The sequence below is a fragment of the Mustela lutreola genome, chromosome 12 (genome assembly GCF_030435805.1).
Source record: "Mustela lutreola isolate mMusLut2 chromosome 12, mMusLut2.pri, whole genome shotgun sequence".
In the NCBI taxonomy this organism is placed as follows: Eukaryota; Metazoa; Chordata; class Mammalia; order Carnivora; family Mustelidae; genus Mustela; species Mustela lutreola.
In genome coordinates, this window is record NC_081301.1 from 7,109,541 (window position 1) to 7,135,237 (window position 25,697).

Consider the following 25,697-nt stretch of genomic DNA (forward strand, 5'->3'; position numbering starts at 1 on the left):
GGCAGGGTTCCACCAAGGCAGACGCCACACCAAAAGAACGCCAAAAGGGCGGTGTAGGCAGAGAGGTGAGCTGAGAGAGGATTAAGTAGCTGGCTCTGTGGCGCAATGGATAGCGCATTGGACTTCTAGCCGATCCCGGTGTGGTGATTCAAAGGTTGTGGGTTCGAGTCCCACCAGAGTCGAATTTTGATAGCTCCTCTCTCACTTTCATGTGGATATTTTAGGGACTCCAGTACCTTCACATGATTCAGAAGATGGGCAGACTTGAGGCGGGGACCTCTGTATCTGCGACAGCAATAAACAGGACGTCAGGGCTATTACCTCAGCATTCTTTCCCATCCTTGGTATCTTGCAAGCAGGCAGGTGCACCTGGTGGTACAAAGGGTACGGATCTGTAGACTTGTACCTAACCGGCCTCTGATCGCTCTGGACCTTGCCCGGAAATCAGCTAACTTCCAAGCCTAGGACTGGATTTGCCATCCCACCTGCCAAGCCCCCGGGACACTGGCCAGCTGCCCAGTGCTGTGTGGCTTTGGGCCTCTGAAAACTTGTTTCCTTGATAATCAAACATGTTGGGCATGCACAATTTCCACTTATCCTTTTATTTTATTTTATTTTATTTTTTTTTTTTTTTAAAGATTTTACTTATTTATTTGCGAGAGAGACAGTGAGAGAGAGAGCATGAGTGAGGAGAAGGTCAGAGGGAGAAGCAGACTCCCCATGGAGCTGGGAGCCCGATGCGGGACTCGATCCCAGGACTCCGAGATCATGACCTGAGCCAAAGGCAGTCGTCCAACCAACTGAGCCACCCAGGCGTCCCCCTTTTATTTTATTTTTTAAAATATTTTATTTGTTTGTTTAAGAGAGAATATGCGAGTGGGGGAGGAGAAGAGGAAGAGGGGCAAGCCGACACCCCACACTGACCCTGGAGCCCAATATGGGGCTTGAGCTCACAACCCTGAGTTAATGACCTGAGAGGAAATCAAGAGTCCGTAGCTCAACTTACTGAGCCACCCAGGCGCCCCACCACTTACCCCCCCCCCTTTTTTTTAAAGATTTTATTTATTTATTTGGCAGAGAGATTACAAGTAGGCAGAGAGGCAGATGGGGGGATAGGGAGTTGTGGGGGATAGCAGGCTCCCTGCTGAGCAGAGAACTGGATGTGGGGCTCGATCCCAGGACCCTGAGATCATGACCTGAGCCGAAGACAGAAGCTTAACCCACTGAGCCCCTTATCCTTAAATACATCCCCTAATTCCTTAATCCGGGAAGAAGTCCATAAAGAGGGGAAGGGCAGTTTTCGGGGTCTCCTCATAGGAATAAAAAATGAATTTTGGTCTGAGAAGTACTTGGATTTATTCTTTTCAGAGTATAGAGTGCATCTGTTTGGGGAACCCAGGTAAATGAAAGCTCTGCCCCACCCCATGGCTATTACATTCAAGAGGCAGTGTGGTGCAGTGGTGATGGGTTTCTGCGTTGGCGTCTAACAGATATGGAACAGCTTCTCAGCTGAAAGTTCAGTCTCTGCTTCTTACGTATGAAAATGAGGACGTACTATGAGTGCTCAAACCTTACAGAGTTCGAGTTGGCATATGACATCTTTTATTTACTATTGTAGTTTACAAGCTTACTGACCGCAAAGCACATTCAAAATCTAGGCATGAAGATTATCTCTGATTATGTCTGCAGGGCTTAGCTTGATAAATATTTGTTGAATGAATGACAGGCTTGAAGGCTCTGACTTGATCCAGGCCAGGATCCATGGATATAACAAACATGATCATTTCCACATTGTCTGCTGAGGTCACGTGTGATGTGGGCAGAGATGGAAGATGGTGCTCGTGGGCAGCCCTGCTGCTCTCCTCCCCGCAGCCTGGTCACAATGGTGAGGCCAAAGCAGTACTCCACCCAGCCCCCGGACTTGGCCTGAGGGGGAGATGTGACACAGAAGTAACAGAACAGTCTGTCTTCAAATTGCTTACAATCTAGATGGACGCAGAGAGAGGCAAGTGGAGGTTAGATCACTAAATAGGTTGCCCCTCAGCAAGTGCCCACTGTACTTCTGTCAACACCCACCGCACACTATTATGACTTGTCTTCTTTGCCTTCCCAGTCAGGTACATCTGGGTTTCACTCCTAGGTGCACCTGAGGCACTGGGCAAATCACCTCTCCTTGTGGAGGCTCGGTGTCCTCATTTTTTTTTTATGTGTGTGTTAAGATTTTATTTTTAGGGGCACCTGGGTGGCTCAATGGGTTAAGCCTCTGCCTTTGGCTCAGGTCATGATCCCAGAGTCCTGGGATCAAGCCCCGCATTGGGCTCTCTGCTCGGCGGGGCGCCTACTTCCCTCTCTCTCTGCTTGCCTCTCTGCCTATCTGTGATCTCTGTCTGTCAAATAAATAAATAAATAAATCTTTAAAAAAAAAAAAAGATTTTATTTTTAAGCAATCTCTACACCCGGTATGGGGTTTGAACTCACAACCCCAAGACCAAGAGTCCCATGCTCTACAGACTGAGCCAGCCAGATGCCCCCTCAGTGTCCTCATTACAGAATGGGAATACAGTCATCATGGTTCCTGCCTCCTCGCGCTGGGTATGGACTCAATGAGATGGCGCGTGGCAGGCTCCCGGCACAGGGCGGGGGCGTCGAAGGCTGTTGGCTGTTGTAACTGCTCGACTCCAAGAGGGCAGGCATGCCGCTGTCTCCATCACCACGGGACCCCTCACGTTTGGCTGACACTCAGGTGGTATTTGTGGAATAACCGGAAACTAGGGGCGTTGTGCAGCAGGACACATGGACAGGGGAGGGCCGTGTGGTGGGAAACTGGAAAGGCCTTTGCATGCCAGGCAGTGAAGAGCCACTGAGGGTTCCTGAGAAGGCCAGGTGTTGGGTGCTATTGTCTGTGGGACAGGCTGAGCTTAGCCTGACCTCACTGTGGGCTCCCTTCCACTCACATGACCCCCATCTGCCCTGCATTGGAGAATCAACACCAGCACTCGAACCTCCAGACTTGCCAGATGAGAGAACGCCATTCAGACTCACTTGAAGGCGCTTGAGTTCCCCAGGGGACAGAAGTGGTTTGGCCCCTGGCACGCAGTGGATGCTTACCCTGTAGATCCATGGTCACGCTTGGCACTGGGACCTCTGAACTACAGAAGTCCTCGCACTCTGGGTATATGCAAAACAAACACCTCTGGCTTCACTGAGTACATGGTGACTTCAGAGGCCTTGAAGGAACTTCCGGGCAAATGACAGCTTCTACTTCCTGAACATGTACTATGTGGTCAGTCACTGCACACACATAATGGCCCTGCTGTGGGATAGGTATGTACTCTCCCCGTGTTTCAGGTGGGGAACCAGGGGCTCAAAGGGGGAAACGACCACCGCAAGGGTGCAGTGCTGGCCAGGGGCAGGGCCAGGTCTGTCTGTCCTCAGAGCCTGTGCCCCCAAACATTGCTCTGAAGCCAGCTACCAATGGTTATTATCAGGCAGAGGGAAAGGGAGCTTTCTCTGAGCTACCAGGAGAAGACTCAAGACAAGCTCCACCACAACCCAGCTGTGTGACTTGAGAGGCCACATCCCAAACCTGAGACCCATGGTCTTTACCGTGAAGTGAGGTTCTTGTGGGGTTCTCTGCTCCGGGATCAGCGTCCACTCTTTCAACTAAAGAAGCAGTGAGCCCCTACTGTGGGCCAAGCACTATTCCCAGCAGTGAGCGGAAAGAACCAGGTTCCCTGCCCTCCTGGGGCTGACACAGAACTCAGGAATAAATGAATAAAGATCATTTCAGAGTGGTAAGTGCCAGAGAGAAAATGAGGTGACATATGTGTGCAGCAAGGGGCAGGGCACTTCTTCAAGTGACTGGCCAGGGAAGGCCTCTCCCAGGAGGTGACGTTTGAACACAACTGTGAATGAGGTCGTTGGCTGTGTGATGACCATGGGATAGAACGCTATTCCCAAAGATAGGAAGAAGGCCAATATAGTTTATGAAGATGAAGAATGGAAGTTTCTAGGTAGAAATTGGCAGAGACTTATGGGCTGTGATAAGATGTAAGGAAGCGGTAGCTACTGCCAGTAGAACTTTTTGCCAGTCATGAGTCTGTGGCAAAAATGCCACCTTAAGGGGCGCCTGGGTGGCTCGGTGGGTTAAGCCTCTGCTTTTGGCTCAGGTCATGATCCTGGTATTGAGTCCCACATCCGGCTCTCTGCTCGGCAGGGGGCCTGCTTCCCTCCCTCTCTCTCTGCCTACTTGTGATCTCCCTTTGTCAAATAAATAAATAAAATCTTTTAAAAAAAATGCCACCTTAAGATCTGGAGACCAGACTCCATTTCCAGCTAACCATGATGCCCAGTGTCCATCTCGCCAATGCTGTAAAGTCTCAGGGTGGGCCCTGGGTCCCCAGCTGGGCAGAGAAGGCATGCTCCTGCATCTGGCACGGTTGACTTTTACTGACATGAGGGTAGGGGTGCCTGGACTCTGGAAAGCTGTGGAAACAGGACAGATCTGGAAAGGTGGTCCATAGTGCAAAGATGGATTAGGTCTGGGAAGCTCATTCCTCCTTTTTCTGCAGAAATTCAAAGAGCTCAGGACAAGGCTTCCCTCTTGAAAAAGCTCTGGATCCGAGGTAGGCGTCCAGCCTCCCTACTCCGCCACTGGGAGCCCCAGTTGGGATGTGGTTGGCACAAGGTAGGCTGAGGCACTGGGCTGCCAGTGTGGGGCAGGTCTCGGACAGTCCCTGGTTCTAGTCCCAGCTCTGCTCCTATTGCCTCACAAGTAATAATACATCTCTTTGGGTTGTTGGAGGCATCGATGCAATAATGTATCTCAATTGCTTAGGCACATAGAAGAGCTATAAAACCGTAGCCCTTATTATGAATAGGGAAACTGAGGCAGAGGAAGCCCAACCAGGAAGTCTTGTGGCCTGTGTTCTAGCTAGTTCAGGCAATTCCTTGCCTATCTCTAGGCCTTAGTTGTCCTATCCATACAGTGGGGAGCTGGCCCTCCAAAACTCTAAAGGCTCTGCCATCCTGAGACTGTGTCTGGTTGCAAATCTCCAGACAGGGCTAGCTGCTCCTGCCATGATCCTTTTACCCTGCCTGTCCCCACTCCTTGGCCCTGCCCCAGAGAAAATGCCCAGGTGCCACTCCAGAATGAACCAGCCTCAAAGCTGCCTCCTGACCTATGAACACAGTTTCGATAATCGCTTTCTGCCTGGGAGGGCCCTTTCTCTGAAGCCCTTCCAAAACCCTCACAGGAATGCTAGGAAGTGGGTGTTGGTTCTCATCCCCTTTTACTGATGATGAAATGGGCTGAGGGAAAGGGAACAAACTTGCCCTAAGTCCCTCTGCTGGAAAACGATGGAGGAATTAGGAATCGGAATCCCAGTCTGGCTGACTTCAGACCAAAGGAAAGAGGACACGTTGCTGAAGCTCAGGCTGGAGGGGATGTGTGCCCCGGGGCTCGAAGAACCATGGGCAGCATGGGGCAAAGGCAGAAGAAGCGGACACTTGGTCTGATAGCAGACTTTATTCAGACAGTGGAGACCTGCCCTCCTCAGGTCTTTGGAACTGGTAGAGCCCTTCCTCCTGGAGGATACCCAACCTGGCGCCCAGAAAACCCTAGTTGGCAAGGACAGGTCCAGAACAGGAGCAGTGGACCTGAAACACCCCAGCACCAGGCTGGATGACGGAGCAGTGGACCTGAGACACCCCAGCACCAGGCTGGATGACGGATTCTCGCTCACACCTGGTGCTCTTTGGGCAGCTCCTGGCTCTCCTGGGAGCCCTGCTGCTCTGCCTCCTCCCTCCTGGGTGGTCCTCGAAGCCACTCATCAGTGGTTATGACAAATTATGACAAAGGATGCCCAAGGATCAGTGTTCAAAGGAAAAGTACAAAGGTAATGGCCAAGCAGTCCTCTGCCCCCAGGGAAGGGGGGAGTGTGGGCGGCAGCTCAGGGCCTAGGCCAGGCCCCTGACATGCACACTGGGGGGGTCTGTGATGCCCAGCTCCTCCCGTAGAGCTCTCAGGGGCTGCTCCCAGCGCCGCTCGTAGTACAGGTTGAGGACACACGGGGCTCTGCGCCCATTCTGAACCGCCCATGGGATGAGCTCTGACACCAGCACTCTCAGGCTCCTGTGGGGCAGCAGAGGAAAAAAGACATAAGGTCCACAGGGCCGGGTGTGCTGTACGCCCAGAAGTTGATGTGCATTTTCTGCCTTCAAAAACACCTTAAAAGGAAGGTAGTTATTATCCCCAGCAGCAAATGAGGAAACAGAAACTCAGGTAAAATCTTGTGCCCCAAATCACCCATTTTGAATATGCCAAAGCTCAGATTTAAACAAGGGCTACCTAACTCCAGGAACTAACACTGGATTTGCCACCCCCTCCCCCATTCCATGTTCTGACCCGACACTGAGGCCTGGCCCAGGAGACCCTAGAGTCCTGTGAAACATCGAGGCTTCCCTCATTGCCCTGGAGACCCTGCGCCAGGCCAGCTGTTCCCTCCTGCCCCGGTATTTCTACCCTGGCTTTCTGGAGAACCACCGGGGCTGCTCGGGAAGGCTGCATGCTTGTCCCATTTCCTGGAGCCCGGCTCCTCTGAGCTCTCCCTCAACCCCTCGCCACCTGAGCACTTACTGGGCACTGAGTCGGATCGGTCCAAAGAGGGCACCCAGGATGCACATGGGCAGGCCGGTCTGGACAGCCTCAAACCACTTCACCACGATCTCCCCTGGGGGCAGGGCGAGGGACGGGGTGGGGGTGAGGAGAGGCCATGGTGCTCCCGCAAGGACAGAGCAAAGCATCTGCTCCTCTTTGCTCTCTCTTGTGCCCAGGCCTAGCCCCTGCTGGGCTTTGGGTGAAGGAGAGGGTCCAAGGAAGAGCAGGAGATAAGGGCTGGGAAGGAAGCTTGGGCTCAGAGCGCAGAAGACTCCAAAAGCCAGGCTGAGAAGTCCAGGGTGGTTCCTATAGGCCGTAGGAGGTGTGGCAGGTTTGAGAGCAGGGAGCCCGATGCTTGGATGCTGCATCGGCTCAGGAACCACAGAGGCAGTGGAACAGAGGGGGACGCATGGCACAGATGCTACCAAGATGTTCAGAAAGCGGAGAATGAGGCACTGAGCCGGCTGACTGGTGGGTGTCAGACCCAGGGCGACAGGCTGGCTAGCACCCTGTCCCCCACCCCCCGGCCCCAAGGCCGCCAGGGGTCACCACTCACCCAGGATGTTGGTGGGCATCCCCAGCAGGGTGTGGAGCATGTCGTGGATCTCCCGGTACCGCTGGATCACATAGGCCAGCTCCTCATCATCCACGAATCGGGTGGGTGCTCGGGTATCTGGGGAGACCCTCTGACAACCGTGAACCTCCCCTAGATCTCCTCCCAACTGTTCCCAAGCCCAAACTAGCCAGCCTCTCCTCTCCTAGCCAGCCTCCACTCCCACCCAACCCATACCATGGATGGTTTCTGCCCACACAGGCCAAGCGGGGATGAGTCCTCAGGTAGGGAACATAGTGGCAGACACCCCCATGGCCTACCCTGACACACATAATGTCCAAGCCTGTTGGAATTTATGGCAAAACAGCTCCAGGCAGTAGGGGGAAGCAATGGGGGCTTAAGGGGATAAGGTTTCGGTTTTACAAGACGGAAAAGCTCCGGAGGTTGGTTTCACAGCAATGTGAATATATCTAACACTACTGAACTGTCCGCTGGAGATGGTTAAGATGACAACTCTTTTTTTTTTTTTTTTTTAAGGTAAACTCTACCCCCAGCATGGGGCTAGAACTCACAACCCTGAGATCAAGAGTCACACATTCGTCTGACTGGGTCAGCCAGGCCCCCCTGAGATGACAACTCTTGTATTACGTTACCTTACACCATTATTGTGTCTTTTTTTTAACCACAAGTAAAAGTAAAATGGGGAGAAAAAGGAATTAAGAACTTTCCAAGGCCCCTGATACTTTTTTTTTTTTTAAGATTTTATTTATGTATTTGATAGAGAGGGATCACAAGTAGATAGAGAGGCAGGCAGAGAGAGAGAGAGGGAAGCAGACTCCCTGCTGAGCAGAGAGCCCAATGCGGGACTCGATCCCAGGATCCCGAGATCATGACCTGAGCTAAAGGCAGCAGCTTAACCCACTGAGCCACCCAAGTGCCCGATACTTTCTTTTTTAAAGATTTAAGTGTGGGGGGGGGCAGTGCCTGGGTGGCTCAGTCGGTTGAGCATCTGCCTTGGGCTCAGGTCATAATTCTGGGGAACTGGGATCGAGTCCTACACGGGTTCCCTGCTCAGTGGGGAGTCTGCTGCTCCCTCACCCAAATAAATAAAATTTATTTATATATTTGAGAGAGAGAGAGAGAGAGAAAGAGATGGCGGGTGCACACACAGGGAGAGAGAGGGAGAGGGAGAATCCCAAGTAGACTCTGTGCTGAGTGTGGAGCCCAACACAGGACTCGATCCCAGGACCCTGAGATCACAACCTGAGCCAAAACCAAGGTCAGACACTTAAATGACTGTGCCACCAAGGTGTCCCTAATTTTTTTAAGTAATCTCTATACCCAAGGGGGGGGCTTGAACTCATAACCCCAAGATCAAGAGTCACATTTTCCACTGACTGAGCGAGCAGGATGCCCCAGCCTCGATCCTTCCCATGAGCTGTTCCCAGCCTAGGGTGCTCTCCCCCACCAGCCACAGCTTCACCTTGACAATGCCTACCTGTCCTTTCTTTTCTTTTTTATCTTAAAGATTTTACTTATTTGACAGAGAGAGAGAGAAATCACAAGTAGGCAGAGAGAGGGGGGAAGCAGGCTCCCTGCTGAGCAGAGAGCCCGATGCAGGGCTTGATCCCTGGACCCTGAGGTCATGACCCGAGCCGAAGGCAGAGGCTTAACCCACTGAGCCACCCAGGCACTCCCACCTGTTCTTTCTGACTCGCCTTAAGTGTCCCCACTGCAGGGAGGCAGTCCGTGACCCTCAGACTGCTCAGGTCCACATTACTGTCTCATGTAGTGTTCCATGCCTTGTGATGTGCAGTGCACGTGGCCCTCTTCTAGACCTGGACTTTCCACTATGGCAGCCACTCACCCCAAGTGGCCACTGAGCCTGGAAATGGGATAGCTTCAACCTAGCTATGCCATGGTAGGCATCAAATGCACACCGGGTTTCAAAGACTTGATGTGAAGAGAACAATGAAATCTCAGTAATTTAGAAACAGTGATAACATGTTGAAATGACTGTATGGTCAGTACGCTGGGTTAAAAAAAAAAATAGGCTATTAACGTGTTTCTTTTTGCTTTTACCGAAGTGGCTAACAACAGACTGGAAGTGACCTATCGGCTTGTGGTCGCTTTCTGTGAGCAGTGCTGTAGCGGCCTTGAGGCTGCCCACGGCTGCTGGCTGCTTTGTTCACTGCTAGACTGCCAGGGACTTTTCTGACCCCAGGAAGGGATGTCAACAGTCTCTCTGTGACCCGCCCACTGCCTCTCTGAGTCCTCAGCAGCACCCATGCAGAACAGGAGCAGCCTAGTGTTCTTGTCCCCAAGCATGGTGTCAGCCTGTCCAGAGCCCAAAGGATTTGGTGGTTTCGGGCTGTTGGCTCAGTGCCTTCGTCTGTGGTCTGTGATCTCACTGGGTCCCGGTTCCTAATTTCTTCTCCAGGGAGTTCTACATGCCGTGTGAAGCTGAGGGTGATCAGAGTGACAGCAGTGACATTTACAGAGTACCTACTATGTGCCAGCACTCTATGAAGTCCTTCACATATGTCATCATAAGGCATCCTCACAACCATCTGGGGGGTAGACACTTTAGGATCCTCAGTTAAAGATAAGAAAGATGAGGTTCAGAGAAGTTGAGTGAGTTGCCCAATATCACAGAGCTAAGCAAGTGGCTGAATCAGGATTTGAAACAAAGTCAACTGGATTCCAAAGCCAACAGCCTTAACATCCATTAATTATAAGCCACACAAGTGCCCTGGAAGATAAACATTAGGTCCCCTGCCTTCAGATAAGGAATAGGAAGCTCAAAGAAGTCCACTGATCTGCCCAGGGCCATAAAGCTGAGAAGAGAGGTAGGTTCTAATGCAGGCTACTCTTAACTTCAGAGCCTATGCCCATAATCTTGATGCCACAAGATGACCATACCCCCTACCAATGACAGCCTCAGAGAGGGTGGCCTTACCTTGAACTCTGATCTCAACCTCTGCTGGGACAAAGGTGTTCCTTCACATTCTGTGGGCTGCTGGTTTCAGTGCCCTACAAGTGTCACAATCTCTATGGCTATTATCACAACTAGTGCTGAGACTGGGCAGGGCGCCCAGGGAGGCCCTGGCTGTCCCATCCCCTCCACAGTAACAAGAGGAAAGACTCTGGGGACTTCAGAAGAAGGCGGCCACCCTGGTGGGTTTCCCATGGATGAAGTAACTTGCTTCCTGATGAAATCCAAGGAGATGGTAGGAAATGAGGCAGGAGCAAGTGTCGGAGAGTATGGGGAGCAGATTATTATCTCAAGGACAAATCTAGAGCAGTAGCTTCTTAACCTCTCCCTGGAGGATATTTGCCATGTCTGCAGAGATTCATGGCCATCGTGACTTAGTAGGAATGCTACCTGCAGCCATGGAGAGAGGCCGGGGATGTGGCCAACCATTGCGGAAAGCACTGGGCAGCCCTTACAAACAGAGAATTATCTGTTTCTGGGGCGCCTGGGTTAAGCATCTGCCTTTGGCTCAGATCAGGATCGCAGGTTCCTGGGACCAAGTCCCGTGTTGGGCTCCCAGCTCAGGGGGGACTCGGCTTCTCTTTTTCCCTCTCGTTCCCCCCAACTCATGCTCTCTCTCGTTCTCCCAAGTACATTCACTGTACCTCAATTACTGAGAACAGTGTTCTAGATTTCAAGCAGTTAATAAATATTTGACCTGAATTTTTTTTTTAAAGATTTTTTCTTTATTTATCTGACAGAGATCACAAGTAGGCAGAGAGGCAGGCAGAGAGAGAGGAGGAAGCAGGCTCCCTGCAGCGCAGAGAGCCCGATGTGGGGCTCGATCCCAGGACCCTGGGATCATGACCTGAGCCGAAGGCAGAGGCTTAACCCACTGAGCCACCCAGGTGCCCCTTGACCTGAATTTTTTTTTTTTTTTTTAAGATTTTATTTATTTATTTGACAGAGAGAGATCACAAGCAGGCAGAGAGGCAGGCAGAGAGAGAGGAGGAAGCAGGCTCCCTGCTGAGCAGAGAGCCCGACGTGGGACTCGATCCCAGCACCCTGAGATCATGACCTGAGCCGAAGGCAGCGACTTAACCCACTGAGCCACCCAGGCGCCCTGACCTGAATTTTTATATGAAATTTTTTCTTCTATTACTTGATTTCCTCCCCAAACCAGAGTATTAGTGCCACGAGAGCAGGACTTTGTCTAGGTCACGATTCTATCCCCAGCTCCTGGAACGATGGGTGGCACACGGCAGATCTGAACGCGTGATGAGTTCCTCAGGATTTGGGACTCTCTCCTCCCTGCCTGGGGCAGAGACTGCCACAGCCTGTCATACCCTGGGGAAAGTACTGTCTCTGAAACAGAGGGATAATACAGCAAGCAGATAAAAGCATGATCTGGGGACGCCTGACTGGCTTAGTCTGTGGAGCATGCAACTTTTGATCTGGGGGCTGTGAGTTCAAGCCCCACACTGGGCACAGAGATAGACTTAGAAATAAAATCTTAAAAAAAATAAAAGGCAGTAAGTGAGTACGAATTCATACTGGCTGTATGGAATCATCAAGTTGCTTAAGGGCTCTGAGCCTCATTTCTTCACCTACTAAAAGGGATAATAATAGGACATACTCAACAGGGAGGGTCAAGCATGAACCTTCTTGCTGGGAGGGTTCAGCAAGATCAGGTATGAGCCTGGCAGCTGACACCCAGTAAGCGGCTATTAGACACTGGCCAGTACTACTGTTTGGACAACAAAGCCTTGGGACAAGAGACAAAAAGCACACCTGGCCACGGTGGCCACTCAGGACTCCTCCTTCCTCAGGATGTCACTCCCATGCCCTTCTCTCCCTTTCCTAGGGATTGTCAAATGCACAGAAGCTGGAAACTCACATTAACATCCAGGAAACGGAGATACTCTTGGCCAAGGGAGCCCTCAGGCAGACTACGGAGCTTGTCTAGGTCAAGGGTGGACAGTGAGATCCGGGGACGCTCCCTGCAAGGCAGAAGGCAGGACTTAGGTACTGGGAGGGCAGCTGCAGAGGCTGGTGAGAGGTCCAGCGAGAGCAAGGGTATGGGAGGCGAAGCGGCAGAGAGCAACAAAGGGGCCACAAATCCTATTGCAGCACCTGCCTCTGGCCAGGACAGTGGCAGGGACTGAGGAGACTACCACAGGCTAAGGTCATGGTTCTAGCCTGCAGTGGCATAATCTCAGGAGCAAGCCTCAGGTGTGATCCAGGTACTCACAAAGGGCACTGCAGGGGCAGGGGTTATAGCTAGCCTGTTATGGGAGCTAAGGGAAGGCAGAGGGATCTACGGTGGGATCTGGGCTGAGGCCACCACACTGCAATACCCACAGGTCATCATAGTGTATATATGAATGGCACCCATGGAGCTAGGCAGTGCCCAGCACGTGCATATGGCCAGGACATCAAGAAGAGCTCCCTAGAGGTACACAGTGTAACTCCAGAGAGGTCAGGATCCCCAGAGAATGTCCCCAACCCCCCAGGTACAGCTGGGACCTACCGCAGGATCTCAGCACCCTCTGCATCCTTCCTCATCTGGTCCCTGAGGACCTTCAGGGCACAGTGTCCTGTGGTCTCCCCTAGAACTGCAACCATGTCTAAAAGGGAAGAAATGGGGACAAATGGAAGATATGATCTTGGGTATCAGACCTGGTCTGAGCCTCCTACATGATAAACCAAAAACTTATCTCTTAGTTACAAGGATGCATGTTAAACATTTAGCAAATCCCGTGGCACACAGTAAGGGCTCAACGTATGTACCTATCGTCATTATCGCTGTTATTAATCTATCAGGCTGAGATGGCGCTGGCTGGGACAGTGCTCGAGTTTATGTCACTTTTACACCCATTATTACAACAGAATATCATGCCTCCATTGATCACAGGCTTTGAAATCAGAGTGCTAGGTTTGGATTTAGGTATAATCCCTGTGTAAGTGAATTTGTGCCAAATGCTTCACATTTCCAAGCTAGGTACTAATTTATGAAATGTGGAGAACACCCTTCTTACAGAGTTAATGTGAAAAATCAAGAACCTCGTGCAAATAAAACATTTAGTTCAGGGAGCAGTTGGCATATGGGGTCAGTGAGCAGTTAGCACTGTCATTTCTATTCGTAGAATAAATAATACTTTCCGGACTTAGAATCCTGAGGATGAGAAAACTACTGTAGAACCCTAAGATGTTCCAGTCATACATCCAGCAAACATTTATTGAGCATCTGCTATGTGCCAGACACAACCTAAAATACTTCTGAGAGTGCAACAGGGCAGTCGGGGTGTCTGACCTTATAAACTTGAATATTTAGTGGAATGTTATAGTTTGATGTATGTTATAACGAACTTTGTAAATCATCTATTTAATCCACGGGTTTCTCAATGTGGCTGGTTGGCAGAATCTTCCGGTAGGTGGTTATTTTTAAAAAATAACTTAAAAAATGCTGGCCCTTCCCTCCCCTCCCCACGCTCGGGCTGATTCGGACTGAGCTCAGGGTGGGACTGGGCATCTGCCTTTTTGTGAACCTTGCGCGTGGTGATGGGATGCAGCCAGGTTTGGGAACCCAGACCTAGTCTACTCTCCAGTTACCCCTAGGGGGCGGGTAGAGGAAGGGGCGGGCACCTGCCCAGGTTCCCCAGGCCAAGGGCGCGCGCCAAGCCCCCGCTGCTCTCCCGGGAGCGCCGGACGCGGGTGACCTTACCGTGGCGGTACGGGTTATAGAGAGCCATTCCCGCCGAGCCGGCGGCCAGCAGCGCCTTCTGCAGCGGGGAGGTGGGGATGTGCCCGGGGTAGAGCAGGCCGGCGCCATGGCGCACGCCTCGGAGCGGAACATCTACTGGGCGAGGAAAAGGCCGCGGTCAGAAGAGCCCGGCACCCCAGGCCTCCCTCCCACCTCCGCCACTTGCCTGCAGCCGGTCCCCGGGGGCCGCCGAGTGCAGGGAGAGGACGCAGGGCCGAGCGCAGCAGCGTCGCCATGGCAGCGGGCACCCTCCGGCGGCCGCGGGAACGGGCGCAGGCAGGGCCGAAGCTGCAAACCTCTCCGGCCGCGGAGGGACTTCCTCCTTTGAAGGAGGAAAAATCGTAGCACGGACAGGAGAGGGCCCTATCACTCAGTATGAGAAGGAAACCCAGGCGATCTGTCTACCATCTATTCCCACCGAAGAAAAACTCTCCCCATTTCCCCGCACTCCCAGAAAGGGTCCCCGAGTGATCCCCGCTCGGGGTTCAGCGTCGGGCCCTATTGTCCTCTCTTCCGTGCGTTTTCCCCGAGGCCAATAAGACGTGAACCTCTTCCGGCTAAGAAACATGGCGGCCCCCATGGTCCCGACTACATTTGGGAGAGGGACCGTACGGCACTTCCGTTCGGGTGCAGCTATTTCACCAGCGGGCGCTGCGCGGGCTTCGGGGATGGGGTTCCGCGGCCTGGCGCGGCTGCACGGGCTCTTCGCAGTCTACAAGCCCCCGGGGCTGAAATGGAAGCACGTGCGGGACACCGTGGAGCTGCAGCTTCTGAAGGGTGAGCCCCTCGAAGCAGACCCACGATCCTGCTCCCGTTCTCCCGGGAGTCCATCTCCGCTTCCGATCCTCCCAGCAAAATGAGGTTCTGTGACCCAGGGCTCTGGACCGAGCGGAGCGCTTTCCTAATCAGGGAGTCTGTACGCTCCGTTATTCCTCACTTTCCCCTGCGTTCAGACGGCTAAACGGTATTGTCTGGTGTCATAGGTTAATAGAGTCAGATTTTGAACCCGCGCCTGTTTCTTAACTGCTACTGTTCGCTACATCGTGGACCTTCTCTTCCACGTCCCCGTACCTCCCAGTCTCACCTGCCCCAGGTGTCTGGACAGAACTGACCTGATGTCTTGACCTTTGTGTATTCAGGTGTCAATGCTGGGAAGGCTCCCGCTCCTGAGCAGCGTGTTCGTTTCCTGCTGGGCCCCGTGGGGGACGGTGAAGAGAAGGCGCTTACTCTCACCGCCACCAGTGTGCCCACCCTCACCAACCATCCGCTGGGTAAGGCACATTGAGGCAGGCGTCTGGGTGTCATTTCCCAGGCAGTCTGTGCTCAGAGTCAGTGTCCCTGTCCATGCTCAGACTCTTGTCCCTTGAAAGGCCACAGCGGGGATGAAGGATTTGACGGGGAATAGGCAAATTTTCCTGCAAAAGGGCCAGATAGCAAATATTTTAGGCTTTGCAGGCCCGATTCTGCCATTGTAGTGCAAAGAACCCGTAGGCAATATGGAATGCAGTGAGCCTGGCTGTGTTCCAAAAGAACTTTATTTATGGAAAGTGACATTTGAGTTTCATATAATTTTCCTATGTCACACAATATTATTTTCTTGATTTTAGGGGGATCATTGAGGATTTGGCTCGGACTGTAGCTTCTGGCCCTTTTAGCTATGCTGGGATTCCAGATGGGAATTGAGACCCTCAGGTAGAAGTCCTAAGGCGGGACTTTGGGGTTCTTGGGAAAGAGTGACTTATTTTTTTAAAGATTTTATTTATTTATTTGATAGAGATCACAAGTAGGCAAGAGAGGCAGACAGAGAGAGAAGGGGAAGCAGGGTCCCCGCCAAGCAGAGAGCCTGATGCGAGGCTCGATCCCAGAACCCTGGGATCATGACCTGAGCTGAAGGCAGAGGCTTTAACCCACTGAGCCACCCAGGCACCCCAAGAGTGACTTTTTTATTCAGCAAAGCTGCCCAAGAATGGAACTAGTTGTAGTGAGCTCCCTGTCACTAGACAAGATTAGGAAGACTGAGGGATTCAGCCAGAAACTACTAAAATCCTTTGGCAGTGATATTTAGTGACTCTACAATATAGCAGTGACAAGTATGTTCTGAGAATCTCTCCTGTACTAGATACCATGTTAAGCTTTTACCAAGTACCATTTCATTAAATCTTCATCACATGTGAGGTGGGTCCTGTTCTCATTTCACAAATGAGGAAACTGAGGCTCAGTGTTGACATTAAATAACAAAGCCTGGATTCAGTAGGCACATAACCATCCCGTATCCCTCCCCCAATACCTCTTGTTCTGTGGAAACGTATATGCTTCTGGCTCATTCCTGCATACGTTCTTTCTTTTTTTTTTAATAGCGTCATTGTATAATTGATGCAGATTTTAAACAATGTTTTTATTTTAATTTTTTTAAAGATTTATTTATTAGAGAGTGTGAGCAGGGGGAAAGGCAGAGGGAGAAGCCTGACTCCCCGCTGAGCAAGAAGCCCAGTGTGGGACTCGATCCCAGGACCCTGGGATCATGACCTGAGCCGAAGGCAGATGCTTAACCAACTGAGCCACCCAGGCATCCCTCATTAGTTATTTCCTGAGCACCTGGTGAGTTCTGGGCTTAGGGTTAGAACTTGGGACCCATACCCCACCTTCAGGAACTTTCCACCTCCATTTTCTTACTGGGGGTGACCAGGACTCTCCTTCTGCTGCCGCTGAGCAGGAAAGTTGGGTCCCAGTGTTCTGCCTAGTTCCCTCAAAGCCTCTCACTGGGGGAACGATGATAGGCAGAGTAACAGGCCCTTTTTCTGGAGCCAGGGAACTGAGGAAATGGTTCTAGGTGCCAGATTCTGCAGTGGGGAAGCCTGAGAGTCCAAACTGCTCTTCGTTTGGGCTCCATGAGGCTACATCCTAGGGAGGAAGCCATGGCGCAGGCTGAAGTCATCCTGGAGGCTGGATCCAGCAGTCCAGGGAGCAAAGGGACCCCGTTTGTTTGTTTCTAGTCTGTGGACCAGCATGCACCAGCCTGAAGATTGGCGTGGGACACCGGCTGGATGCCCAAGCATCTGGGGTGCTTGGTAGGTGATGTGGTGAGCCCAGGGGTGCAGTGATACAGTCTTGGGAGAAGACCCTGGGAGTGGGGGGAGGTGAGGGCTGGGGGCGAGTTACCATGAACCCCGCCCACTTCCAGCCTGACAGCCATTGCCTGCCACTGCTTGCCTTCCCTGCTTCCTGCCCCAGGTCTGGTCAGCTAGTAGAAGGGGGGATGTCATAATTGTTCACCTTTATCAAGTGATGTCTGCGTGTCACATGTAGTATGAAGCCCTTTACACACGTGTTTTCATGACAACCTTATTAGGTAAGTAGGTTATGATTTTCACCAAGAAAAGAAGGGTCCAGGAGCTTAGGTGACTGGGTCTGGTTCACGTGGCTAGTGACCGCCCCTGGTCCAGGGAGCAAAAACTGTCATCACTTGTGTGGGGTAGCCAAGCACGTGACTCTGGCCCCACTGGCCAGGGTCTGAATGTCGCTGGGGCTGGACACACAAAGCCCTGAGTCACGAGCCATCTGTGTCCCTAGGGTCAGGCGGTGGCCACATCCTCCACGTGCGGTAGTCACAGCCCCCTGGTCTCACTTCCTGGGGCACAGGCAGGCAGACATGATCTCATGCTCCCTCTCCCTGTCCTCCCGCTCCAGTAGTGAATGGAGGGTCATTCTCTCCTTCAGCCAGAGGGAGAAACAGGCAGGAAGAGGCAGGGAGCGGCCACAATGCCCCTTTATTGGGCCCTTCCTTTATGCTTACGACTTCCTGCGCATTGCCTCAGTGTTCACAACACACACAGGGATCAGACAGTATCTTGTATCCCCATTTTACAGATGGGGAGCCTGAGGCCCAAGGAGGGTGATGGACATGCTTAGAGCCACCCCGGATTTGAGGGCAGGTCTGTGTGACTGAGCTACTGGTGTGTTTCTTTTGAGTGGATCAGAACAACCTGGGGCACTTACTAAGGATCAAGGCCCCTCCCCTCCACGAGTCAGAGTCAGTACAAATGGGTGGGCCCCGAAACCTACAATTTCATATCTTCCCCGGGGAGCTCACTTGCTCCCTGTAGAAGAAACTGTGCTTGTCCTCTTGCTGGCTTTAGTAGCATTGGAGATGGAAGTATGCGGGTGGTGGTTGTGGGGGCTGGAGGTCCCAGGGCAAGGGGAAGGGGGGAGGCTGGTGTGAGATCAGCCTGGGTGTCTTCCAGTGCTCGGCGTGGGACATGGACGCAGGCTTCTCACCAGCATGTACAACGCTCACCTCACCAAGGTATGGGGGTGCTGGGGACAACTCATTCAGCCCCTGCTCCTTTCCCTGGGGCTCACTGGCAGGAAATCTGAAGCTGAGAGGACTCGATGGGGTAACACCCAGGTTATCAGCCAGCCTTGTTTCATGGCCTGGTGCTGGAGAAGACTGTAGGGATAGCGTGGTAATGACCTCTAGCCTTACAGCGTGCCATCCGCTCTGTGCTGAGCACTGCACGTGGATTCCCTCGTGGGTGCCTCCCCGCTTCCCCACAAAGTGGGATCTGCTGTTAACCCACCTCACCGATGAGACCACTGAGGCACAGAGAGGGGATGTCATTTGCGCAGGTCGCGTAGCCTGTAAGGAACAGAACTGCTGTTTGCACCTGGATCTGTCCAAGGGCCAGAGCCTGATCGTGACCCCACTCTATCCCCGCTCCCCACCTCCAAAACTGAGAGGTGGATGTCACCATCCAGGCATCAGGGAGTTTGTCTCTGGCCTGGGGCTGTGGAGTCTGGCACCACGAGAGGGGACAGACGTGCTGTGTTAGGGAGCCTCCATTTTTAATGGTTAAGAGCACAGATTCTGGAGCCAGATGGCTTCCTTTTGAAACCGACTTCTGTCCCTCTGCCAGCTGTGGGTCCCTGGGTGGATTACTTAACGCTCGTGTTCCTCCATTTCCTCATCTGTAAAATGGGAGCGCTAAGAGTACCTCCTCTCTAGGGTCACTCTGAAGTTTAAGTTACATGCACTGTACTTAGCACAGTCACTGGCGCATGGTAAATGCTCTGTAAATTATCGCTGCTGCTGTCATCACTTCTGTGTGGCAGAGGCCGCTAGCCACACGGATCGTATTTGGAGGCTGGGGAGAAGCCAACCGGGTGCACTGGGAGGGGCCCGGCCTGAACAGTTGTCAGGTCTCGTTAGAGAGGAGAGACGAGGAGGCACAGGATGGTCACCGCCCTTTGTGGGCAGGTGCTTGCTGTCAAAGGGGAGTCTGGCACCCTTCCTGGGGGGGACAGTGGGGTGGCTGGGTTGGGGCTGAGTGCCTGGCTCCCTGCGGGGAGACCTGAGGACCCCACATCTGCAGCCTGTCTAGAAGGTCGGGAATGGGAGCTGCCGGGCGCACCTCCCTCCTCGGTGCTAAAGGTGAGCAGGGACTCTGAGCACATCTTTCCTTCCCTGCCCCTGCAGGATTACACAGTACAGGGCCTCCTGGGCAAAGCCACAGATGACTTCTGTCACGAGGGGCGGCTGGTGGAGAAGTCCACATATGGTGAGAGCCGGGAGGAGCCTGGGCGGCGGGAGGAGAGGGCTGTGGCTGCCTTCGCGCTTGCTCTCCCGTGCTTCCTCACCCCCACGCCGGCCCCGCAGGCCCCGCTGACTCCAGCACGCTCAGGCTGGCTGTGGGAGGCCTGTGGGCACATCGTTCTGTCTGGCAGGTACAGTTGCCCTGCGCTCCCTCTGCCTCCCGACCTGGCACAAATGTCACCTCCCCAGGGAAGCTCCTCTAACCCCAGATGAACTAGATGGGCTCTGAGAACTGGAACCAACTAATGATTAGGATTTCTTAAAGTTTATTTATTAGAGACAGAGAGCGGAAGGAAGGGCAGAAGCAGCAAGGGAGAGAGAATCTCAAGCAGACTCCACGCTCAGGGTGCAGAGCTCCATGTGGGGCTCGATCCCATGACTCTGCGATCATGACCTGAGCCAAAATCAAGAGTCAGATGCTCGGGGCGCCTGGGTGGCTCAGTGGGTTAAGCCGCTGCCTTCTGCTCAGGTCATGATCTCAGGGTCCTGGGATCGAGTCCGGCATCGGGCTCTCTGCTCACCAGGGAGCCTGCTTCCTCCTCTTTCTCTCTGCCTGCCTCTCTGCCTACTTATGATCTCTCTCTGACAAATTAAAAAAAAAAAAAAAGAGTCAGATGCTCAACTGACTGAGCCACCCAGGTGCCCCATGATTAGTGATTATTTATTATCTGTCTTCCCACCCCACACTGTCCCCGTGGGAGCAGGGACCATGTCATTCCACGCCTGTGGTTCTACGCAGTGCAGAGCCTGGGACGTGGAAGGGGGTAGATAGGTGGATGGATGGATGGTTGGATGGCTCATTCTTCATTTCTTTTTTTTTTTAAAGATTTTATTTATTAATTTGTCAGAGAGAGAGGGAGAGAGGGCATAGGCAGACAGAATAGCAGACAGAGGCAGAGGGAGAAGCAGGCCCCCTGCTGAGCAAGGAGCCCCACGTGGGACTCGATCCCAGGACGCTGGGATCATGACCCGGGCCGAAGGCAGCCGCTTAACCATCTGAGCCACCCAGGCGTCCCTCATTCTTCACTTCTTACACTCCCAATGTTCTAACACTTTCTGTAAGATCAATTATGGTTTTGTTTTGTTTTGTTTTAGATTTTACTTATTTGACAGCACAAGTAGGCAGAGTGGCAGACAGAGGGAGAGGGAGAAGCAGACTCCCTGCTGAGCAGGGAGCCCAATGTGAGGCTCGATTTCGGGACCCTGGGATGGTGACCTGAGCTGAAGGCAGAAGATTAACCGACTGAGCCACCCAGGCACCCCCAATTACATTTTTTTATTTGACAGATGTTTTGGGGCACCAGCCATGGACCAGGCTCTTGGGGGGCGGATATAGGATGAATCAGATGGGGTCCCCAGGCTCAGTGAACTCATTCTAGCAGGGAGAGCTGACACACACCTCTGCATCTTGTGCACAGGATTAAGACCGTGGCAGAGTAACACTGTGTAATCCGTACGGGTGGGTGTGTCAGCATCCAAAACACATCCAGAGACAGTTACCAGGTTGACTCTGGTTGGGAGGCAGTGGGAATTTGGATGACGGGAGATGCTTGTTAGTAATGCTGAGCTAAATTTCTTCCTTTCTCCTTTTTTCTATTTTGTAAAGATTTTATTTATTCATTTATTTATTTAAGAGAGAGAGAGACTGAGAACGTGTATTCAGGGAGAAGGGGCAAAGGGAGATGACCGTAAGCAGGCTCCACACTGAGCGCGGAGCCCAGCACAGGGCTTGATGTCACAACCCTGAGATCTCGACCTCAGCAGAACTCTTAGGTGCCCCTAAGAGTTGGATACTTAACCCACTGAGCCATCCGGGTTAACCACTTAACCCACTGAGCCATCCTCAGCAGAACTCTTAGGCGCCCCTAAGAGTTGGATACTTAACCCACTGAGCCATCCGGGTGCCCCCTGATCTAAATCTTAAAGAAGAGGGGTGCCTACTTAACATGCTCTCCCTCTCCCCCTTCTTCCGGCATGCACGTGCTCGCTCTCTCAAATAAATCTTGTAAAAACGTTTTTTTTGGTTTGGTTTTCTTTTTTAAAAATTTTATTTATTTGACAGAGAGATCACAAGTAGGCAGAGCGACAGGCAGAGAGAGAGGGGGAAGGAGGCTCCCTGCTGAGCAGAGAGCCCGATGCAGGGCTCGATCCCAGGACCCTGAGATCATGACCTGAGCCGAAGGCAGAGTCTTACCCCACTGAGCCACCCAGGTGCCCCTAAAAACATACTTCTTTCTTTCTTTCTTTCTTTTTTTAAAGATTTATTTATTTATTTATTTGACAGACAGAGGTTACAAGTAGGCAGAGAGGCAGGCAGAGAGAGAGAGGAGGAAGCAGGCTCCCTGCTGAGCAGAGAGCCCGATGCAGGGCTCGATCCCAGGACCCTGGAATCATGACCCGAGCTGAAGGCAGAGGCTTTAACCCACTGAGCCACCGAGGCGCCCCTAAAAACATATTTCTTAAAGAAGATTTGTATGTCAATTATATAACTAAAAAATAATGTTAAAACCAAAGTAAATTAAGAGATTTTTTTTTTTTTAATTTATCTGAGAGAGAGAAAAAGAGCACAAGCAGGAGGAGCTGCAGGCATAGGGAGAAGCAGGCTCCCCATTGAGCAGGGAGCCCGATGTGGGTCTCCATCCTGGGACTCTAGGACCATGCCCTAAGCTGAAGTCAGACACTTGGCCGACTAAGCCACCCGGCGTCCCAAACCAAAGCAAATTAAATGCTGGGCAGAAACCCAAGGGCAGAGCTGCAGGAGGCAGGGTAAAGAAGTGACATGGTCCAGGAGGGCTTTCTGGAGGAGGCTGCATTTGAGCTGGGCTGTCAAGGAGGGGGGAGGCAGTGGTGGTGGGTCCATTTCAGGTAGAACAGCAGCGTGAAGAAAGCCAGACAGAGGAGGTCAGAGGTCTGGGCTCTTCATGAGCTGACAAACCTTTGGTCACCACACCTGTGCTCAGAACTCTGGCCCAGATAGGTCCCAGGGTCAGCCTCCTAGCAGTCTGTGAGAATCCCCAGGCCTAGCTGCTGCCTGTCCTAGTCACTCAGTGGGACCAGCAGGCAGAGCCTCTTGCCATCTGTGTCTACGTTCAGACAGATGGCACTCTCCCTCCCAGGGGCCCTGGCATATTAAAACCCAGACAGACTGAGGCTCGGGGGGACCTGGCTTAGAATGTTGAATAAGCCATAGTACAGCTTTGAGCCTCCTTTCCCAAAGAAAGTATGCTTAACTTGGAGTCTGTGAGCCCCTCAAAAAATGTCCTCACAATGCTGAGTTCAAGCATAACTTTCTGAGAAGGGGGTCCTGGGCTTTCGTAAGAGTTTCAAAGGACTCTCAAGTCCCTGAGTGGAAGCCCTGGGACCAAAGGATGCCCTCGGACCCCTCCAGGTTCCAAGGATGGGGCTGGTTTGAGGGAAGGGAGTCTGCCAGCTTGTTGTGGCCTGTCCTCGGCAGGCCCTGGGGGGCTGACCATCCCTTGGCCTTTCCAGATCATGTGACCAGAGAGAAGCTGGACCGAATCCTGGCCCTGATCCAGGGTTCCCATCAGAAGGCCCTGGTGATGTAAGTGGGGCCCCATCTACACTCTCCTGAAAGGGACCCTTGAGGGGGTGCTGGGAGAGTAAGAAGTGAGAAGTGCCCCCTGGGCTCCCTGTAGGCTCCGCCCACTCTGGGGCAGATTCTAAGGACTTTTCTTTTTGGACCAGCCCTTGCTTCCACAGCACCCAGAAGTGTTTCTTTGTGCCAGGCCAGCCCCTGGGGAGACCAGGGGGGATCGAGAGACCCCAGCTAGCCTCAGTGAGAGGTTATGATTTAGTGGAGAGGGAAGCCAGGAACCCAGATCACATGACCTAGAGCCAGTGGGCGGGAGCGGGCAGCATGCCCTTGACTGGAAGCTAGGGAGACTGCAGAGGAGGCCAGAGCCTGCGTTTAGGGATTGGAGGGGCAGGGAAGATGGAAAGTGCAGGAAAAGCTTCAGGGAAGCTCTTCATGAGCGGGGCAGGGCCAGGGGTAAACTGGGCTCGGCTCCCCATCCCATGCGAGCCTCTTCTGATCCCCAGGTACTCCAACCTGGACTTGCAGACCCAGGAGGCCTATGAGATGGCTGTGAGAGGCTTGATCCGGCCCATGAACAAGTCCCCAATGCTGGTAACGGCCATCCAGTGCATCCACTTTGCGCCTCCGGAATTCCTCATACGTAAGTTGCCGCAGGAAGTTGGAGCATGAGACGAGGCTCCTGGGTTTGGGGAGCACTGTGGAATGCCCTTGCAGAGACCAGAGCATGCCTGCCCTGGTGTCTGCTGGCTACGGCACCAGCGGCCAGCTGCCTTCTCAGCCTTGGACTGAACTTGGCCCATCACAGAGCACACAGACCAAATCCTGTCCTATCTGCTGCCAAGTTAGCTTTGAAGCCCGACCTTAGCGAGCAAGTTTATACTTAGTGGTTCATTTCCGGTGTGTCCCAATGTTTCAAGTTGCCGTGGGCCATCAGACAGCGGCCCGCACCTCCCCAGTCCCACCCAGCTCAGCCCCTCTCTCCTTCCTTCTCTCTCCTCCTTACTCATAAGGGCTCCTGGAGTGCTCACCGGGACTCCCAATGATAAGCACCTTGAGTACATTATCTCTTAAGATTCCTCACCACCCATTTTACAGATGAGCCTTAAGTCTTAGACTAGAGCTGCCTTCTGGAAGTTAACCTGCACACAAATCCCCTGAAGGTCTTGGGGGATGGGGAGCAAACTCTGATTCCGCAGGTCTGGGTGGAACCCAAGGTTCTGCACATCTAATCAACCTTAAGGGCTGGCCCCTGGGTTGCGCTTTGAATAGCAAAGCCCTGGAGAGCTTGGTCTTCCGGTGCCGATCTAGATAAGATAACCGGAGGCTGTGCACCCAGCCTTGGGATCTGTTGTATGTCCCCGACAGAGGTGCAGTGCATGCATGAGACACAGAAGCAGCTGAGAAGGCTGGTACATGAGATCGGCCTGGAGCTGAAGACCACCGCCGTCTGCTCCCAAGTGCGGCGCACACGGGATGGCTTTTTCACCCTAGACGATGCCCTCCTGAGGACCCATTGGGACTTACATAGCATCGAGGATGCCATCCAGGCTGCAGCTCCCCGGGTGGCTGCAGAGCTGGAGAGGAGCTTGGGGCCAGGGCTGGGCACCCAGCAGCTTCAGGATCCTGGCCGGCCCTGGGACTCTAGGGGGCCGAGCTCTGCCTTGGGGCTGGAAAGCTGTGCTGGGCATTGACAGACCCCGCGGCTGGCAGGACAGTGGATGGATAAGAATTGTTCATGAGCTGGAACAGCTTACTGTGGAATACAAGAGTAAGGGAAGCTTTTCTACATGTGACAGAAAATTCTGAAACTGTATGAAAGAAGATCAACAGACTTGACCCCACGGAAAAGGAAAAACTTTTCCTATGGAGGAACAGATGATAAGTGATAAGACAGATCAAAATACTTGTAATATGTTTAAGAAGGAATATCCAGGGACGCCTGGGTGGCTCAGTGGGTTAAACGGCTGCCTTCGGCTCAGGTCATGATCCCAGGGTCCTGGGATCAGGTCCCACATTGGGCTCCTTGCTCAGCGGGAAGCTGCCTCTCCCTCTGCCTGCCACTCTGTCTGCCTGTGCTCACTCTGAGAAATAAATTAATAAAATCTTAAAAAAAAAAAAATGGGGGTGCCTGGGTGACTCAGTGGGTTGAGGCCTCTGCCTTCGGCTTGGGTTGTGGTCCTGGGGTCCTGGGATCGAGCCCCACACCGGGTTCTCTGCTCTGCAGGGAACCTGCTTCCTCCACTCTCTCTGCCTGCCTCTCTGCCTACTTGTGACCTTTCTCTGTCAAATAAATTAAACAAAAAGAAGAAGAAGAATGAATATCCAGGGGCACCTGGGTGGCTCAGTCAAGCTCAGATCATGATCCCAGGGTCCTGGGATTGAGACCGGCATCGGGCTGTCTGCTTGGCAGGGAGCCTGCTTCCTCTCTCTCTCTTTCTCTCTGCCTGCCTTTCTGCCTACTTGTGATCTCTATCAAATAAATAAATAAAATCTTAAAAAAAAAAATTCCAAATGGCCACTAAAAACCAGAAATGATACTCAGTCTCTCTAACAATGACAGACCTACAGATGAAAATGATAATGACTTTTCCTTGCCTTTCCAA

The 25,697-nt window shown here is 52.6% G+C and overlaps 2 protein-coding genes and 1 non-coding gene across 4 annotated transcripts; 2 read left to right on the forward strand and 1 right to left on the reverse strand.

Moving 5' to 3' along the window:
- The first annotated feature begins 91 nt into the window (after positions 1-91).
- On the forward strand, positions 92-182 carry TRNAR-UCU (transfer RNA arginine (anticodon UCU)). Its single transcript is given in 2 exon segments — positions 92-128; positions 147-182. It is a non-coding gene; the product is annotated as a tRNA-Arg (tRNA).
- A 5,330-nt stretch (positions 183-5,512) lies between these two features.
- On the reverse strand, positions 5,513-14,249 carry COQ4 (coenzyme Q4). The gene is made up of 7 exons (XM_059141831.1): positions 14,115-14,249; positions 13,910-14,041; positions 12,716-12,812; positions 12,083-12,185; positions 7,215-7,344; positions 6,638-6,731; positions 5,513-6,133 (listed from the first exon to the last, which is right to left on the reverse strand). The coding sequence occupies exons 1-7, from the start codon at positions 14,182-14,184 to the stop codon at positions 5,959-5,961; spliced, it is 801 nt and encodes a 266-aa protein (XP_058997814.1). The 5' UTR covers positions 14,185-14,249; the 3' UTR covers positions 5,513-5,958.
- Positions 14,250-14,514: 265 nt separating this feature from the next.
- TRUB2 (TruB pseudouridine synthase family member 2) lies at positions 14,515-25,496 on the forward strand. 2 transcript variants are annotated; one of them, XM_059141829.1, is made up of 8 exons: positions 14,515-14,725; positions 15,088-15,219; positions 16,942-17,016; positions 18,190-18,251; positions 19,422-19,503; positions 23,028-23,100; positions 23,598-23,734; positions 24,460-25,470. In XM_059141829.1, exons 1-8 carry the CDS (start codon positions 14,515-14,517, stop codon positions 24,783-24,785), a joined length of 1,098 nt encoding a protein of 365 aa, XP_058997812.1. In that variant the 3' UTR covers positions 24,786-25,470. The 2 variants fall into 2 exon arrangements, with proteins under 2 accessions (XP_058997812.1, XP_058997813.1); XM_059141830.1 differs by lacking the exons at positions 14,515-14,725; positions 15,088-15,219; positions 16,942-17,016 and adding an exon at positions 17,816-17,880 and having other exon boundaries at positions 24,460-25,496.
- Positions 25,497-25,697: the final 201 nt, after the last annotated feature.

Excerpts from the sequence above, each read along its gene's own strand:
- COQ4 (XM_059141831.1), bottom strand. The coding sequence starts at position 14,184 with ATGGCGACGCTGCTGCGCTCGGCCCTGCGTCCTCTCCCTGCACTCGGC. Across the intron at positions 12,813-13,909 it reads CTATAACCCGTACCGCCACG|ACATGGTTGCAGTTCTAGGG; the intron begins GTAAGGTCACCC and ends CTTCCCTTTTAG. Across the intron at positions 6,732-7,214 it reads GATGCCCACCAACATCCTGG|GGGAGATCGTGGTGAAGTGG; the intron begins GTGAGTGGTGAC and ends CCCTGCCCCCAG.
- TRUB2 (XM_059141829.1), top strand. The coding sequence starts at position 14,515 with ATGGCGGCCCCCATGGTCCCGACTACATTTGGGAGAGGGACCGTACGG. Across the intron at positions 14,726-15,087 it reads GGAGCTGCAGCTTCTGAAGG|GTGTCAATGCTGGGAAGGCT; the intron begins GTGAGCCCCTCG and ends TTGTGTATTCAG. Across the intron at positions 17,017-18,189 it reads CCAAGCATCTGGGGTGCTTG|TGCTCGGCGTGGGACATGGA; the intron begins GTAGGTGATGTG and ends GGTGTCTTCCAG.